At 41.2% G+C, this 15,967-nt stretch overlaps 5 protein-coding genes across 6 annotated transcripts; 4 read left to right on the plus strand and 1 right to left on the minus strand.

Moving 5' to 3' along the window:
* Nucleotides 1–24: 24 nt before the first annotated feature.
* LOC119559798 (TRAF3-interacting protein 1) lies at nucleotides 25–2,173 on the plus strand. Its single transcript, XM_037872881.1, has 3 exons — nucleotides 25–360; nucleotides 423–540; nucleotides 604–2,173. The coding sequence occupies exons 1-3, from the start codon at nucleotides 226–228 to the stop codon at nucleotides 2,133–2,135; spliced, it is 1,785 nt and encodes a 594-aa protein (XP_037728809.1). The 5' UTR covers nucleotides 25–225; the 3' UTR covers nucleotides 2,136–2,173.
* Nucleotides 2,139–6,303, minus strand: LOC119559797 (protein suppressor of hairy wing). Of its 2 annotated transcripts, none has more exons than XM_037872878.1 (7): nucleotides 6,241–6,303; nucleotides 4,819–5,697; nucleotides 4,333–4,760; nucleotides 4,140–4,272; nucleotides 3,880–4,070; nucleotides 3,693–3,817; nucleotides 2,139–3,635 (listed from the first exon to the last, which is right to left on the minus strand). In XM_037872878.1, the coding sequence occupies exons 2-7, from the start codon at nucleotides 5,680–5,682 to the stop codon at nucleotides 2,557–2,559; spliced, it is 2,820 nt and encodes a 939-aa protein (XP_037728806.1). In that variant the 5' UTR covers nucleotides 5,683–5,697; nucleotides 6,241–6,303; the 3' UTR covers nucleotides 2,139–2,556. The 2 variants fall into 2 exon arrangements, with proteins under 2 accessions (XP_037728806.1, XP_037728808.1); XM_037872880.1 differs by having other exon boundaries at nucleotides 6,001–6,282.
* A 420-nt stretch (nucleotides 6,304–6,723) lies between these two features.
* On the plus strand, nucleotides 6,724–7,349 carry LOC119560588 (DNA-directed RNA polymerase II subunit RPB9). The gene is made up of 2 exons (XM_037874114.1): nucleotides 6,724–6,786; nucleotides 6,848–7,349. The coding sequence occupies exon 2, from the start codon at nucleotides 6,853–6,855 to the stop codon at nucleotides 7,240–7,242; it is 390 nt and encodes a 129-aa protein (XP_037730042.1). The 5' UTR covers nucleotides 6,724–6,786; nucleotides 6,848–6,852; the 3' UTR covers nucleotides 7,243–7,349.
* Nucleotides 7,350–7,617: 268 nt separating this feature from the next.
* LOC119560586 lies at nucleotides 7,618–12,672 on the plus strand. The gene is made up of 7 exons (XM_037874112.1): nucleotides 7,618–8,861; nucleotides 10,282–10,395; nucleotides 10,457–10,705; nucleotides 10,844–11,454; nucleotides 11,517–11,634; nucleotides 12,231–12,387; nucleotides 12,453–12,672. The coding sequence occupies exons 1-7, from the start codon at nucleotides 8,435–8,437 to the stop codon at nucleotides 12,568–12,570; spliced, it is 1,794 nt and encodes a 597-aa protein (XP_037730040.1). The 5' UTR covers nucleotides 7,618–8,434; the 3' UTR covers nucleotides 12,571–12,672.
* A 596-nt stretch (nucleotides 12,673–13,268) lies between these two features.
* Nucleotides 13,269–14,382, plus strand: LOC119560587 (pro-corazonin). The gene is made up of 2 exons (XM_037874113.1): nucleotides 13,269–13,585; nucleotides 14,016–14,382. The coding sequence occupies exons 1-2, from the start codon at nucleotides 13,362–13,364 to the stop codon at nucleotides 14,263–14,265; spliced, it is 474 nt and encodes a 157-aa protein (XP_037730041.1). The 5' UTR covers nucleotides 13,269–13,361; the 3' UTR covers nucleotides 14,266–14,382.
* The last annotated feature ends 1,585 nt before the right edge of the window (nucleotides 14,383–15,967 follow it).

A 15,967-nucleotide genomic window follows, 5' to 3' on the forward strand; every position in this document is an offset into this window, starting at 1 on the left:
AAAATAAAGTGAAAGTTGTGTTGGAACAAAAGATGTTTGTTAATGGTGGTATGAACCACAGGAATTCCTTTCGGTGGAGCACGCGCATTACACGGTTTACAATAATAATATAATATATAGGGAAGTTCAACCTGTAACTACCGTTGCCAGGACAACTTGGCCGGCACAAACAAATGAAACCCTATGGTTAGTTAACAACATTTCGATTGTGAGAAATAAACGAAGATGTCGGACAAAGATCTGGATGCTATAATCCTGGTGACCCAAAAGGTTTTGGGCAAGTACCTGAAGAAACCACCGCTCACAGAGAAGCTGTTAAAGAAGCCACCATTTCGGTTCCTCATGGACGTCTTTAATAACGTAAGTGGTCGAATCCTACCCACACTTCTTTGGTTACTCAAATAAGACTTCTTTATGGACAGTTCATCAAGCAAACTGGCAAGTTTGATGGTTTATATACGCCGGATGAGCAGTTGTTCGAGAACATAAGTAGTCGGGAGGATAAAATACGATTCCTGCAGAAAATGATTGATGCCATCAGTGAGTTTGGTTTTGTAGAGGTGGTTTCCTTGTGTTTGTTACAGACTGTTTGATTTCCCACAGAGCTTACTACTAAGTTGGACCTCAAAGTACGCACTTCAAAAATAGTTGCTGGCCAGGAGCCGGAGCTCACCAATGAGCTCCTGCAGGCAATGGCCAGTGTGGCGGAAAAGAATCTGGAGTGGGATGGCGTTGTGGACCAGGTGGTAATTGCCCACAGCAAAACGCCACTTGCCATCACGAAACCCCCGAAGGAAACTAAAATTCCCAGCAAAAATTCCTCACCCGCCGGTAAGGAGGAGGACCCAAAACGACGCAAGGAGAAACGCATTTCGCCGCAGGAACAAAAGCTGCGCAAGGCCACCGATCAGGCATCCCGATCTACTCCCCCAACAGAGAAGGATAAGACATCTCAGAAGAAGAGTAAACTACCCAAGGATGACTCCAAAATAAGTCGGCAGAATTCCAAACAAAAGAGTCCTTCACCGGTCAAACTAAAGTCCAAAACCAAGCTGCAGTTATCCACAGAAAGCGATAATGCCAGCATGTCCATGTCGCCAGTGCCAGGAGGAGTAACTAAGCAGTCTGCTTCTGAAACTGTTCCGGCTAAAGTAGAGCAGGAAACCAATCAGGTTTCTCCTTTAAAGGAAAAGGAGACATTGGCGGAACCTCCCCAGGAAACTCCACCCGCTCCGGCTCCATTGGCTCCTCCAGTTGAGCCAGAGAGTCGCAAATCCTCCGGCAGAAGTCGGCGTTCTAGTGGTAGCCATAGACAACCAGAGCCCAATTCCACTGAGATCCAGTCCCAACCAGCGGTGCAGTCATCGGAAAGTAATACTCCACCTGGTTCCAACAATAGCGAGGCAAAGCGGGAGATTCCCCTCTCCAGAGAGAACTCGAAAGACTCCAATCAACGACCTAGAACCTCACTTAGACCTCCATCCGCTCGACCCGCCTCCGCGCGTCCTGGAGCTCCACGGCGTCGGAATGTGGAGATAGTACTTCAACCAAACGATCAGGTCAAGATGTCTGGCATCAATGTTAAGTTAGAAACCTTTGGTGACCTGGATGACGATGGAGAGAACCTTGTGATCATAGAAGATGCCAATTCGCATGACATTGTTGAAGGCAGTGGAGCAGAAGAACCTGTGTTGGAGGGTCAACTCGATGCTCAGGGACGCTTGGTCCAGCAGATCCTGGAAACCCAAAAGGAGTTGGTTCATCAAAATGCCGAGGTGGAGCCACAACAAAGTCAAGTTGCCCGTCAAAGTTCCGCTCGCCAGGTGAACGACCTGCGCGATGTGATCCAAGGTCTCACAAAGGCGATAAATCCGATGGGCAAACTTCTCGAGTTTATTCCCGAAGACATTGATGCAATGCAGCTTGAGCTAAACATGTGGCGCGAGAGTTACACCCAGGCCTCGATGGAACTGAAAAGGGAACGTAGTCTCACTGCATCCGCCACGGAACCCATGAGGCACCAGCTGGAGCAAATCAACGCCAGCATTGACGAGTACCGGGAGCTCATCGATGAGAGTCGCCACAAGATCCTGCAAAACAACGCCCGTATCCTCAAGTTGATGATGGAACAGTAAACGTGATGTTTTTATATTTAATAAGAGTTCTATAAAAATAGCCATGCATGTATTGCTTGGGTACACTTTTCAATTCAATATATATATAAAATTTATATAATAATATCAAAATATCTTTGATATGCAATACGTTGGTTTCTCTCTTTTTTGGGTAATTTGTTAATTTGTAATCAGTTATGGGTAATAAATGGAAGAATTTAACAACAGACGGTAAGTTTCTTTTCTAAGGTCACTTGGTGTTTGAACCGAAACCCACGCTTTTTTTAAAACTAGTCATCTTAAAAAAAATCAAAACGAGCCTTAAAATATTTTTTAAACATCTTCACTGTCGAATTCGAATAAATTTTCTCCGCGTGCCTTTGGAAAAGGGCCTAGATTTGAATAATTTGTGCGGTATAAACATGCATTGAAGGCTGAAAAATCAAACCTTTTCTTTTTCGGTTTCCGGTGGGTTTGTTTTTTTCTTTTCATCTGTAACCGGCTTTTCTTTAGTTTCCGCTGAGACTGTATTTTCTTCAGCTTCCGCTGGAACATCCTCCTTTTCAGCATCGCCTGTGATTGTCTCTGGTTCTTCATCCTCTGCAGTTGACTTATCCTCGACATCTTTGTCCTTGCCCATACCATCTTCCTGTTCCTCGTCTCCCAGTACATACTCGATGACATCGTCGATAGGGAAGTTGTTGAGCAGTGACTTGATGGAATCGTTGTGAATAACCACTGTGAAGAGCAGTTTGCAATACTCTCGCATGCGGCTGCCGTAGTCCAGTTCAGCATAGTTCTCACCACCTTTGGTCAAGTCGTGGCCGCAGTTCTCGATCACTTTGCAGAGCACCATTTCCTCGGGGGCATTGGGCCAGCCGTATTTCTTTAGGATGGGGGGATCTACCAGCATGTCTATGAGTTTGCCGACGTTCGCTTTAAGCTTCAGATCCTCTTCAGTAAGAATTTCGCCGCTGACCTCATCATCGCTTAATGTTTCATCCAGATTATCAGCGATGGCAGCAGCCAAGCTGGCGGCCAGGCACTTGCGCTGCTCTTTTTTGACCGCCGGCGAGATTTGTGCCTCGTCCTTTTTGCCCTCAGGCTTCACAGGAGCTTCATCCGTCAGCTGCTCTCCCTCGATGGCCCCGTCCAAGGGCAGAATTGTGTAAGTTTCGTTTTCCAATGTAATAGTCTGGGCAGTGCCATCGCCCTCGTCAACCAGGAACTCCCGCACCACAACCCCATTGTCATCCGTTTGGCTGGAAATCAAGGAGCCCGCTGAAGTGTTCAGTGCCACCGGTACAACCTCATCCACATCAATTTCAGAGTGTTTTCCCTTCTTTGCACGCTTTGATGGCTGAGGCTCAACGCCGAAAATATCATCTGGATCGCACTCATGGACTGTGCGAATGTGTCGGCGCAGGGTTTCGCTGCTATCAAAGTTCTTATCGCAAATGGCGCAATCCGTTCGCTCCATAATTTTGATGGCAGATCGCTTGGTGGTCCGTTGTTGTTTTGCTAAAAATAGAGGGTCAGGATAAATGTCATGATAATAGCTGGTTAGGCTTAGCTTACGGGTGTGTTTGCCCTCGTCCATGTGCTCCTTGAGCAATGCTGTGGTGCGGAAGCTAGCTTTGCATTCCGTGCAGGAGAAGACGGGGCGTTTTGTGCGCGAGTGAGTCTTCACATGGCGCTCAAGTCTGCGTGAGAAAATTTTTATAGGTTAAGGAATAGGTATGGGTAAATATATTTGACTACTTACTGCTTCTCAGTTTTGAATTTTTCCTCGCACTGATCGCAGGCAAAAGGGCGAATATGGGTCTTGGAATGGGTGCGCAGCTGGGTGGCCTGGATGAAACTCTTGCCACACTCCTCACACTTGTGTGGTCGCTCACCAGTGTGACGCTTCATGTGTCGATTGAGCACTTCCTTGACGGCAAAGGCTTGATTGCACTAAAGAGGAAATATAGTTAGGTACATGAAATGCCAGTTTCTAAAAAATATAAGAGTTTCTTGACTTACCACAGTGCAACTGTAGGGTTTCTCGCCAGTGTGATAGCGTCGATGCTTTTTAAGGGCCACCAAAGCGGAGAACTTCTTGTCGCAAAGATCACAATCAAAGGGTTTCTCTCCGGTGTGGGTGCGTATGTGGATGCTACGGATATATACCATATATTAGTTAATGAACTTCATAGAAAACCCATATTAAACTCACTTAAGCGTTGACAGACTGTAGAAACAGTTCTTGCACGTGTGACACATGTACTCCGGCTTCTTTACCACCTGTGTGCCCAAATGCTGCTTTAAGTGGGATCGCAGGTTGTCCAGGCGATAGAAGACGCGATCACACACCTTGCAGCTCATGGTATCGGTCTCGTTCGACGAGCATGATGAGTACTTTTGGTGCCGCTTCAAGTGGTAGGAGCGCGTGAAGTCCTTGCCGCAGATCTTGCAGGCATACGGCTTGCCGCGCGACTTGTGCTGCTCCTCGTGGAGCGCCAGCAAGGCCTCACTGCGCAGATTGGCGTTGCAGATGGAGCAAGGAAAGTCGCTGAACTCGGAGTGGGTGATGAAGATGTGACGCTCGTAGCTGGTCTGCGTCTTAAACGATTTGGGACAGTCGGGACAGTTGATGTGGCCAAGCTAAAGAATAAACTTGATTTAGATCTATTAATTACATATAAGCATCTTTCAAACCCACATGAAAGGTGTCGTAACTTTCGCTGCAGCAAAAGCAGATGTCCTTCTTCTCCATCACCACGGCATCCTTCTCGATCTTCTCCAGATTCTTGAGCATGTCGGCCTTGCGCAGATGATAGCCGCTGTCGTAGCGACAGAATTCCAGATGTTTCTTTAGACTCTGAACGCGACGGAAGGTCTTGTAGCACTTGCCGCATACGTGCTCCACGATCTCCTTGATCTTTGTGCCGTGGCTGGAGTTACCCTCGCCGTCCCCATCATCGTCGCCCTCTTCCTTGTCGTCATCCTCTTCCTCGGTGACAACGATCTCCTGGCCATTGGTATCCTCAATCCTACCAGGCACCACTTCCTCATCATCTGCTAGAATATAGGCAATGGTCTCCTCATCTTCTTCGGTTGCCACCGTAACCGTGGTGTCTGCCTTGCTGTTTTCCGTTTTCACAGCCTGGAGTACATAGTGTTCCATCTTCTTACGCTTGTTAGGCGATGTCTTGATCTTGGCGGTTTCCAGGGCTGTTACGGTGGCGCTGGGAATCCTCTTCTCATTGAGAATCTTCACGGTGGAGGAGGTTGGAGTTGGGGTCTTGGGGGCGCCTCTCTTCTCCCCCTTCGGATTGGCTAGTATTTCATCATTGAGTATTTTAATGCGGGATCCGGTGACACTTCCACGTTTTTCCTGCTTGTTCGGGGAAGTTTTCGATGAGCTGGTAGTTGTAGTGGGGCTAGTCTCTGGATCTCCTCCTGCTCCTACGTCGTTCAAGAGCTTCATCCTGGTGGCAGGACGTTGCTTATCCTTGGGCGGCGAAATGTTCTCCACGCCCAGTATCTTGACCTTCTTGTCCTTGCCCTCCTTGGAGGCGCTCATCTCGGAAATGGCAGCCTGAAATTAGGTTAAGTTGAAAGAGATGGTCAGGATCAGGATCAATTATCCCCGGCTTAGCCTACTTTTAGGCACGTGATCTATTGAAAATCACATTTTGCCAGCGTCACCAACACACGCCCAAAAGCAGCAAAGAAAAAATGGCGTCACCAATTCCGATCTTAACGATCGATCGCTCGAGTGCGAGCGAGACAACACTACCGCGCCTGACGCACAGAAAACGCAACAAGTTTTCTTCTTAAATAAAATTGTATTTCAGGGGGTTGAAAACAATTCTAATACACACTGAAATCCATTGCATACTTTTTAAATATCGAGTGTTTTTTATACAGCCGAAGGATGAGACGATTTCAACTGATTGGTATGCTGATTAGACATGCATTTCTTTACTCCACAGCGAAAGAAAGTTGCGGCGATCGAGGCGGAAGCAATAGAAAATGCAGTCACTGGCTAAACTTGTACTTTCACAATCATTTCCATACAATGCACTACGTGTTCTGAACAGGATTCTGAACTGATCGCCGAAAAACAATCACAATTTACCCAATTTTATGCTTTAAATTCCAACACGACAAGCGTTTGTGTATGATAGGGTATGACCGTTGGTAGAAAGGTGAAAAAAAGCAGCCGATCTGTAAAATATACTAAGCCGTGAAAATATACTCAAAATGTTCCGGCTTAGCCCTTACCCTTACTAATTCAAAATAAAAATGTAAAACATCTAAATAGCAATTAAATTAAAAACACTGACGACCTTGGGATATGTATGATGTAGAATGTATTTATTTTATCTGAATTTCCATAAAATATTGGTTCTGGTAATGATAAAGTGGATCTGATATCTCTGAAAGCAAATTAATTAAAAACATCTTAATTTAATATTAACCAAAGTAAAAGCAATAATGGTGCACAAACTAATTATTTAAGGCACTGTTCCTTTATATTTAATTACGTATACAACACTTTTTAAATTTCGGGACAAAAATAGCTCAATAGGGTTTAACCAAATGCGGTATATACTGCAAAAACCGTTGGTTTATTTAAGCCGACAACAAACGGTCACATTACCGCTTTCCGAGTAAATAAAAGGTAAATAAAAACGGAAATAATAGTTAAAATGTAGTAAATTAACAAAAAATAATGGTAATAGAGACCATGACGACTGCCTTTGATGCTGCACACACGGAGGGCCCCGGATTCGTGGGCATTCGGTTCTGTCAGGAGTGCAACAACATGTTGTACCCAAAGGAGGACAAGGAGAACAAGATCCTACTGTACGCCTGCCGGAACTGCGACTACAAACAGGAAGCGGACTCCAACTGCATCTACGTGAACAAGATCATGCACGAAATCGACGAGCTGACGCACATTGTGCCGGATGTGATATCCGACCCCACGCTGCCGCGCACCGAAGACCACGCCTGTCCCAAGTGCTCCCACCGGGAGGCGGTCTTCTTCCAGGCGCAAACACGTCGCGCCGAAGAGGAAATGCGACTGTACTACGTGTGCACCAACCAGAACTGCACCCACCGGTGGACGGAGTAGAAGCAGATGTGCTATACGCCTCTAATTGTAGCCCTAAGTAATCAAACCAATATGAAGACACTTTGCAATCACAAATTAAATATTCCCACATGGTCATGCCGCAAAAACATCTCACTTATTGCTCAACACCCGATTGCCGCTCAATGAAATTACAACAGCACAGAAAGAAAAGTTGTGCGGTATATATTATGACCACTAGTTAACTTTACATATTATTATCAATATAGTTTCTGAAAACTTCGGGTTTCGACCTTTTAATTTAATATTAAAAAAAAGGCCAAATATTCTCACGGAATTTAACATTAGCCCAAGGAAACAATGCTATTTAATAAGCTAAAATTTATTAAACTCCTTAGGGCAAGAACCCTTTAGCCAGTAAGCCATATCGATTTAGCATTATTCACAAACCGAAATGCTATACAAAATGTTATTGTTAATTCTGGTTTTATATTTTTTTCTGTGTCCAATAGCAATTACAGAAAAACAAGTTACAGTGAATATTGTTTCGGGGTAACGCAAACCAGTAGTCCAGTTCATATTTCTAAAATGCAATCTATTTTTGTTGCGGACCAATATTTGTTTGGAATAATAACGACGTTTATATGTTTATAACGAAATCATAACACCTACTTTTTTAAAGTTTAAGTGTATATACTTTTGAAAGCGGAGATATTCATGAAAAGCGAAGAAATAAGTTTTATTAGAATGTTTAGCCGGTTTTCACACATCTTTAAACATCATAAACTTTAAAACCAGCTTTCATAGTTATGACGTTAATTAAGTAAATGCGCTTGGTGCCAGTATTCCGAATTTCTACAACACATAGTTAAGCGATATCTACTGTATTAGTAACTGAGAGGGAAATGAATCCGATCGAAGCGCATGCGAAATTCCATAGTTCGTGGCCCGGTGACAATTTTTCATATTTATCATTGTTCTGTTCTAATCGAAGCTGACAAACACAAAAAATAAAGAACCGAAAGCAGAGAAGAAATGATTGAACAAGTTTCTTGTGCGTATCAAGCGGCTGGCCATTTGAGCGGACTTGGCCCGATCCCCGGACTCGTCGCTAAGTTTAGTCTGAGCTTAGAACTCGGCGCGACGTGTTGATCAAATCGCTGAAATGTGCTAGAGCAAACCAGACGAACCGAATAAAAATAAGTGTTAAGAAGAATTCAGCAAGTGATATAAAATGGCAAAGCCAAGGTCGTCGGGGAATGCGGCTGGAAATGGGAACGGAGGAGCGCCGGATGCGGAGCCCAAGCTCAACTATTTCCAGAAATTGTGGCGGTACCGCCACTACCTGGTCATAGAGCCCTTCTTCTTTTTCTACTTCATGGCCTCCGTTTTCAATGCGGTGGCCATGCAAAATTTCCCCTTGGACAAGGCCTGTCGTGTGAATCTGGGATACAACAAGGTCGTCTGTGATACAATGCTGGACAAATCCGAGCTGGGCATCGAATGCGATGGCTTCGACTTTGAGAACACCACTCAGGGCGCCACTCCGGATCTTGCTGGCCTGGTGATTGGAGCAACTGGATTCAATTATACGGTGTGCAAGGCGGAACTCGAGGCACAGATCCTGGCGGCAGATGTGTCCGGCAAACGTGCCCCTATGGGTAAATATACTCACATCTATCATATACATAACATGAGTCGTTCATTAAATATACGCCGTTTCGGCTTGGGTTTGGGATTGGCATTAGCATTGCTTAAATTTCAGGTTTGTGCTTAAATTAAACACGAATTCTTTTCGCATCTCTACTCCTCTGCATATTAAATCTCGCCTACCCCTTTGGATTTATATCTATAGGTGAGGTGCACGGGAAAAAGATATACGACGTGATACATTGTCTTTTTAATTAATATAAATCTTCAAGATTATGTTTACATCAACCTGATTAAGTTACAGTAGTTTGCCTTCGACTAACTAAAATTTCAAGTCATAAAAAATCAATAATTTATAATCATAAAATTTGAACTAAAATGTTATATTTCAGAAATGCTTGGCTTTTTCCCAGTGTACATTTTTTTTGGAAAGAATCCATGTCTTTTGATGGATGTCGTCGGAAATTAGCGGTTATCCAAACATCTAATTACCTTCTTTAATTGATTCGCTCATGAGTTCTCTTTCGTCTTCTGTTGGTGCTAACAAAAATTCCCCCATTATATGGTAGGGTGATTAATTTAGAGCCGCTTCTAAAGGCCTTAGCCTAGTGTCTGTAACGTAATCGTAATCGCTCCAAACCTGTTCTTTACATCGCTGTGTTTTCGAGTTCACTGCCATTGTCATTGGCATTTCATTGGAACCATAGATAATATTTTATATTCCCAATTTAGCAAAATCGCCATCCGAAAATGTCATTTGCATAGAGAGGTACGCGGAATTCCGGTTCTCTGTCGCACAGAACATCTTCTTGTTTAATAACTCAACAATCGCCAGGTTCATTAAGTTGCATTGCATCAGAGATCGATAATTGAGGCTTAAAATAATTAAAAACGCCGTGTCATAGATTCCATGCTAAAATTTTTTAGTATACTTACTAAAGGCTTTTATTGTTTAAGTGCAAGCATTGATTCGGTTTATTTTGTTGTGATAACGAGTTTCAATTCACGCAGAATATTAAATCATCATCAATAATTCTTAATATTTGAGAAGATTGCATTATAATGAATAAAGACAATAGGATTTAAAAATGGGCCTTCCAAAAAGAAGAAACCGTTAAAATACAAATCTCGTAGTTTCAAGTTATGGAAGATTATCTTTATGTTCGTGATACAATTACATTGAGTTAGTAAACCCATTATCGAATTAGTAAAAGCTAGCATCAATACAACTAAATTTACATTTAAGCTTTGAATCGAATATATATTGATATTCTACTCTCAACTTATAACATACTGAAGTAAATTAGAAGTGAGAATTGTTTTCAAAAACAAGTTATATTTGTCTTTTTTTTTGCACGTTAAGTCCAGTTTATTTAAACTCGAAGCAACAAAAATGAAATAAAATAATAATACAAAAATGTTTCTTTATAGCTGCCATTTTCCCCCTGATTGTGCTTCTTTTCGCCGGAGGCTGGGCAGATCGATACAATAAACGCAAGCCCTGTATGATAATGCCAATTGTCGGAGAAGCATTATCCTTCACATGTGAGTAGTTTAACAACTCAAATATCAGTATTTCTGATTTAATAAATAATTATTTTTATAGGTCAGATCATCTCTTCAATTTTCTTTGATTCGCTGCCCATGGAGTTTGGTGCTTATTGTGAAGCCATTGTTCCGGCTCTTTTCGGAGGATTGACTTTCTGTCTAATGGCAATTTATAGTTATATCACCATTGCCACGCCCGAAGAGGATCGTGTGTTTCGTTTTGGCATATTTGCAATGTTTGTAACCGGAGTTCCATTTATAGGACAACCGATCAGTGGTGTACTCTTCACTACATTGGGTTATACTTGTGAGTTTAAGTCTTTTGAACATACGTTTTAAAACTACTTTTCCTAAACCAATATATTTTATAGTCATAATAGTTTTAATGCTGTGTGTTATGCAATTTATTGATTTCGTATTGATGTATTCTTTACCTTTCTTTCAGGGTCTTTTGCAACAGCCATCGTTTTCCAGTTGATCGCGATATTTTACATTATTTTCTTTATAAAAGAGGTGAAGAGCACCCCTTCAACTACCGCCCAACCCAATGAGCCACCACCACTGCCCACCACCTTGCCGCCCAAGCAGCAGGGTGCCGACAATATGGCCTACGAGACCACGAATGTGGATGAAGTGCAGGGTAACAAAAATGTTAACTTCCAGCTTACTCCCCATATGGAGCCCAAGGTGGAGGTGATGCCTCCGAAACGCTCCCTTCTAAAGGAACTCTTCGATCCCACTTTGGTGCTGGACTGCATCCGGTTTCCGCTGATCAAGCGACCCAACAACGGACGCATGCTCCTGATCCTCCTGCTGTGTGCCTACTTCCTGACCGTGGGTCCCACATCGGGCGAAAACGACTATTGGTATCGATTCACCCTGAAAAAGCTCGCCTGGAACGGCAACGACTTCAGTATTTACTTGACCTTGTCCAGTGGTGCCGCCCTGGTGGGCACCTTCATTGGAACCGCCATTCTGAGCAAGCTACTCAAGGTTTCGGACTCGATGATCGGCATGCTTTCCGCCTTGTCCATTGTCTGCTCCCGCGTTCTTTTTGTGAGTACTTAAGTGGATTGTGGATGTTGCATTTTACAATATGAGGGTTTTTGATTTTTCAGGCTTTCTCCAGCACCACTACCTCATTTTACGTGGCAGGAGTGGTGGACATGTTTGTTAGTTTGCGAGTGATTGCCATCAAGACCATCGGTTCAAGCATCGTGGCCGGTGATGAGCTGAGTAAGTAAATTTATATTCATAATTAGGGAATTCAATTAGTTCCAACTAAAGACATTGATTATTATTTTATAGAACTTAAATTTTAAGCTTGTGTTTCCCATATATTTTTTTTTTTCTTTTTAAAGTAAAAGTGTTTATTTATTCAAGATTAACAGGTATACTGCTACCTATGTGGCAGCTTGAGCAGGTTGTAAATATAGGGGATAACAAAGTGTTGGTATACAAGATTATACATTAGTTCTTTTCATTTGATATTTAGTTAGATTAGGTATTAAATATATCTTAATGGAAGGTCATGTGGGTGGTTTCTTTTCAGTCTTCTTCTTGTTGGTCTCCAAATTAGCCTCTTTGCCAGGGAGTTAGGATGAGAGCCAAGGCGTCTGAAGTAATTTTCAGCATGCGTACGACAAACATCGCCTATCTTTGGGATTTTGAGATCTCTTTCAATATCTCTGGTTCGCATGTACCAGGGGGCATTACAAATCGATCTTATAATCTTGCTTTGCGCTACTCGTATTTTGTTTAGATTCGACTTAGACCATATATTTTTGAACTGTGTTAATAGTTTTTTAAATTGTATAAACTTGTACTTTCAGGCAAAATGTACTCCATCTTTGGCATCAGTGAGCCAATTGCGCAATTCATCTTCCCGCCCATTTTCAGTGAGATTTACAAAAGCACCGTTGACTCATTCCCAGGTGCTATTTGGCTGTTTGGTGAAATCTTTTATATTCCCAATGTCTTGGTCTTTGTGTAAGTACACTATTAAATTTTAACAAACATGTTTTTTTTTAAATAACACCCTTTAAAAAATGTAGGGTGTGCTTTTTCCTCCTGCGACGTAGAAAGGCCAATGAGGAAAAGAGTGCCGTTGAACTGGAGCAGAACGGAGCCAATGGTGCCAATGTGCCCGATAGCGAAATAACTAGTCTATAACGTAATTAATGCCAGTCCGTGTTATATATTTTTTATATTTATAATATAAACTGTATATTTTTGTATATTTATAAACGATTTTTATATTTTGTGAATATCCCAGAATTATTTTGCGTGAAATTAATAGAAGCCTGTGCATTATCACAGCTGATCAGAAAATTTCCATATTTGTGATTTCATTTTAAAAATGACCAAATTATTGCTAGCAATTTTACTCTATAACTTAATTACACTTATTCCCTTTTGCCTGAGTAATTTATTTCTATTTTTATATTTTTTTTGCATGCTATTTTTGGCAAATCTCTCCAAATCCAAGTTACCTGAGGCTATGAAAAGGTGTTCAACTCTGATTCGGACACTTCACTCCCTCTGGCAATGGGCACAAATTACTTTTTTCGGGTCGAACAATTTTAGTTTAAGCCTTTGCCTTTTGCCACCCGTTTTGTGTGCTTCTTTGGGAAAAGTGGTAGTTTTCCAATCAGCAAATGCATTCAGTTTGAGCAGCCAGCTGGCGCAAAGTGGGCGGAGGGTTTGGGGCAGGGGGCGTGGCCATATGTGGGCGCTAACTGCCGTCTTGAAACAATTGGGTGCTAATAATCCCCGGTTAATCTGAATAAGTGTGCGTTGCTGGGGGCATTGAAGCAAGGATTCTGAAGGAAAGACACATCACACATCGATATAAAAGCCCGGCGAGGAGCATCAAAGGTTCAGACGCAGCTGTGATTCCAACGCGAAAGGAACTTATCCAGATTTCCGAGTGTCCTGTAAACAGGACCATCTTCTGCAGAACCATGTTGCGCCTCCTGCTGCTGCCGCTCTTTCTGTTCACTTTGTCCATGGCCTGCATGGGGCAGACTTTTCAGTATTCCCGGGGCTGGACAAATGGCAAAAGATCCTTTAACTCTGCATCCCCACTGCTGGCCAACGGGCATTTCCATCGGGATCGGGGAAACGAGCTGGGATTCACGGATCTGTACGATATTCAGGATTGGAGCAGCGAACGCAAACTGGAGCGGTAAGTGGAAAACATTGTGTTATCAAAAGATGTGAAATTAGAAAAATTGCAAAAGTATTGATTATTTTATATGTATATAAAGTCTGTTAAACGAGATTTATTACTTTGTTGGTTAATTTTATAACATCAAAACAAGAAATGTATTAAATACATAACAATTTTACAAAACCAAAATTGGGTAACTCAAAAACATAATAACAAAGCTTTACAAAACAGTAATTTTTTAAAGATATAGGCTCAGTATTCAACCTGACAAAAAGTCGTCCAAAACCGAAAACTTTATATCAAAAAAAGTGTTTGGTTTTGGACGACTTTTTGTTAGGTTGAATACTAGGCCATAAGGTAGAAAAATATATATGTGAACATACTTTCGAATTTCGTTAATGATTTAATAATCAATAATTACTTTCTTTTAAACGTTGTCTTTCAGATGCCTGTCGCAACTTCAACGTTCAATGATTGGTCGAAACTGTGCCCCGGGATCGGACTTCAATGCCATCCGTGCAGATGCAGATCCTGATAGCAGCTCCCATCCCAGACTTTCAAACATTAATAACGAAAACGTTTTGTACTCAAATGCCAATATCCCGACAAGACATCGCCAAACGAATGAACTGCTCGAGGAGCTGACTGCCGCTGGTGGAGCTTCTGCTGAGCCCAATGTATTTGGAAAACATTAGCCATTGTCTCATTAGTCGATTGAATGTGAAAAATATTGTTAAACTAGCAAAAAATGCTACAAAAATGTAAAAAAAAAAAGTTGTAATTGTTAAATAAATCTGAGGCTTTTTAATAAGTGTCAAAGGTTTGATTTGTGTGCTAGTTGAGAGTTGCTAATGAGAAACGTTAACATAGTCTATTGTAAAGTATTTTTGCATACTTGCATAATGAAATATTTTACAAAGAAGCTTTGTTCTGTTGTCACATTTTGGAGATCAATCTTGTGATACAGGGACAAATTTTTCAAAATAGTTATTATAATATATTTGGATGGCTAATTATAAAATGAAGTGCGCGCTACTATCTTAAGGGGTGGATTTTGTGTTACTTAGCTATCCTCCATTGAAAACAAAATCAAGCTCCTCAATGTTTTAACTCAAACGGAGAATAGAAATCGCTCACTTTAAAAATATAACAAAAGTTATTAAATTAAATCAAGTGAAAAATTTTCTGTTTTTTATTAACGTTAAACCGTTATCTGTAAATCCTGTCTGTGGATTAGAATTTGAATTGTTGCCCTAAGATTTCGCCTCGTAGTGAATAGGGCAAACCACCAATAAATGTCATTATGTTGTACATAGAAAAATCTTATAAGGATTTAGTTGATACTGTGTATGCTTTGAGATAACTTCACCGTCTCGTTGTTTCTATGTTTAAAGTTAATAATCGACAAATTGAATACATTTCTTTGACACCTACTTAAAAGTATTTTTTACTAACCCTTAAACAATAAATTTTAACCTTTTAAGTTGGAATATATATCTGTCCCGCCATATTTGAATTTCAAGTGATGTCCTATCGTTTTTGCGAGCCTATCGATACTCTCTTTCCTGTGACTTGTCACGATTTGATAAAAATACTTAACAGTCGCGTGTTATCGAAAGATGTTATCGGCGCACTGGTAAGTTTGAAAACCAACGTTTAGTAAAATCAAACAAAATTAAATACTTATGTGAAAGACAACATGCTTAATACTATGCATAATAATACTATAACTGAAAATAAAGTTTATACTTTTAATTTGGGGTTCTGTCCAAAATAAAAATAAAGCCAGCCTCCAAATGTTGCAAAAAGCTTAATAAAAACTGAAACCATATTCGGTTCTAACATTAAATTTACTTTAATTGAGAATAGACTAAAAAGAATACATATGTATTTTTTTTAGATTCCATAGCTTACAGTCCGTTGTTCCTCTATCGGTTTATCTACCCTAGCCGAATTCACAGGTCGCTCGTTAATCAAATTGGGTCACTAAAAGTGGGCGAAAATTGTTGGATTTTTTTTACTTGTCTGTAAATTTGTGTGTGCATACTTCAGCCCAAAAAAAGGGTTCGACCACAAAACTATTATCTACCAATTTATTTACTGCTCTACCTAAACTTTCCACAAAAAGGGCGGACTGAATCAAAAAGGTGGGTACGGTTGTAAAGTCGAAAGCTTTGATTTTTTGATATAACAAAAAGGTTGTGTTAATTTGTCAAGCAAATCACGCTAATTCTATTAAATGAAAAAAGTTTTTTTCGAAAGAGGTCTAGCAATATGCTTATTCGAAATCTTAAGAATTGAGTACGTTTTTCCTGCAGTAAATTAAGCATCGAAACACCCTCAAAGATGAAACAAGTTAAGCGAAACTTTCCTGGGATTAGCTGAAATATATAGTCA

This window comes from Drosophila subpulchrella, unplaced genomic scaffold (genome assembly GCF_014743375.2).
Source record: "Drosophila subpulchrella strain 33 F10 #4 breed RU33 unplaced genomic scaffold, RU_Dsub_v1.1 Primary Assembly Seq354, whole genome shotgun sequence".
NCBI lineage: Eukaryota > Metazoa > Arthropoda > Insecta > Diptera > Drosophilidae > Drosophila > Drosophila subpulchrella.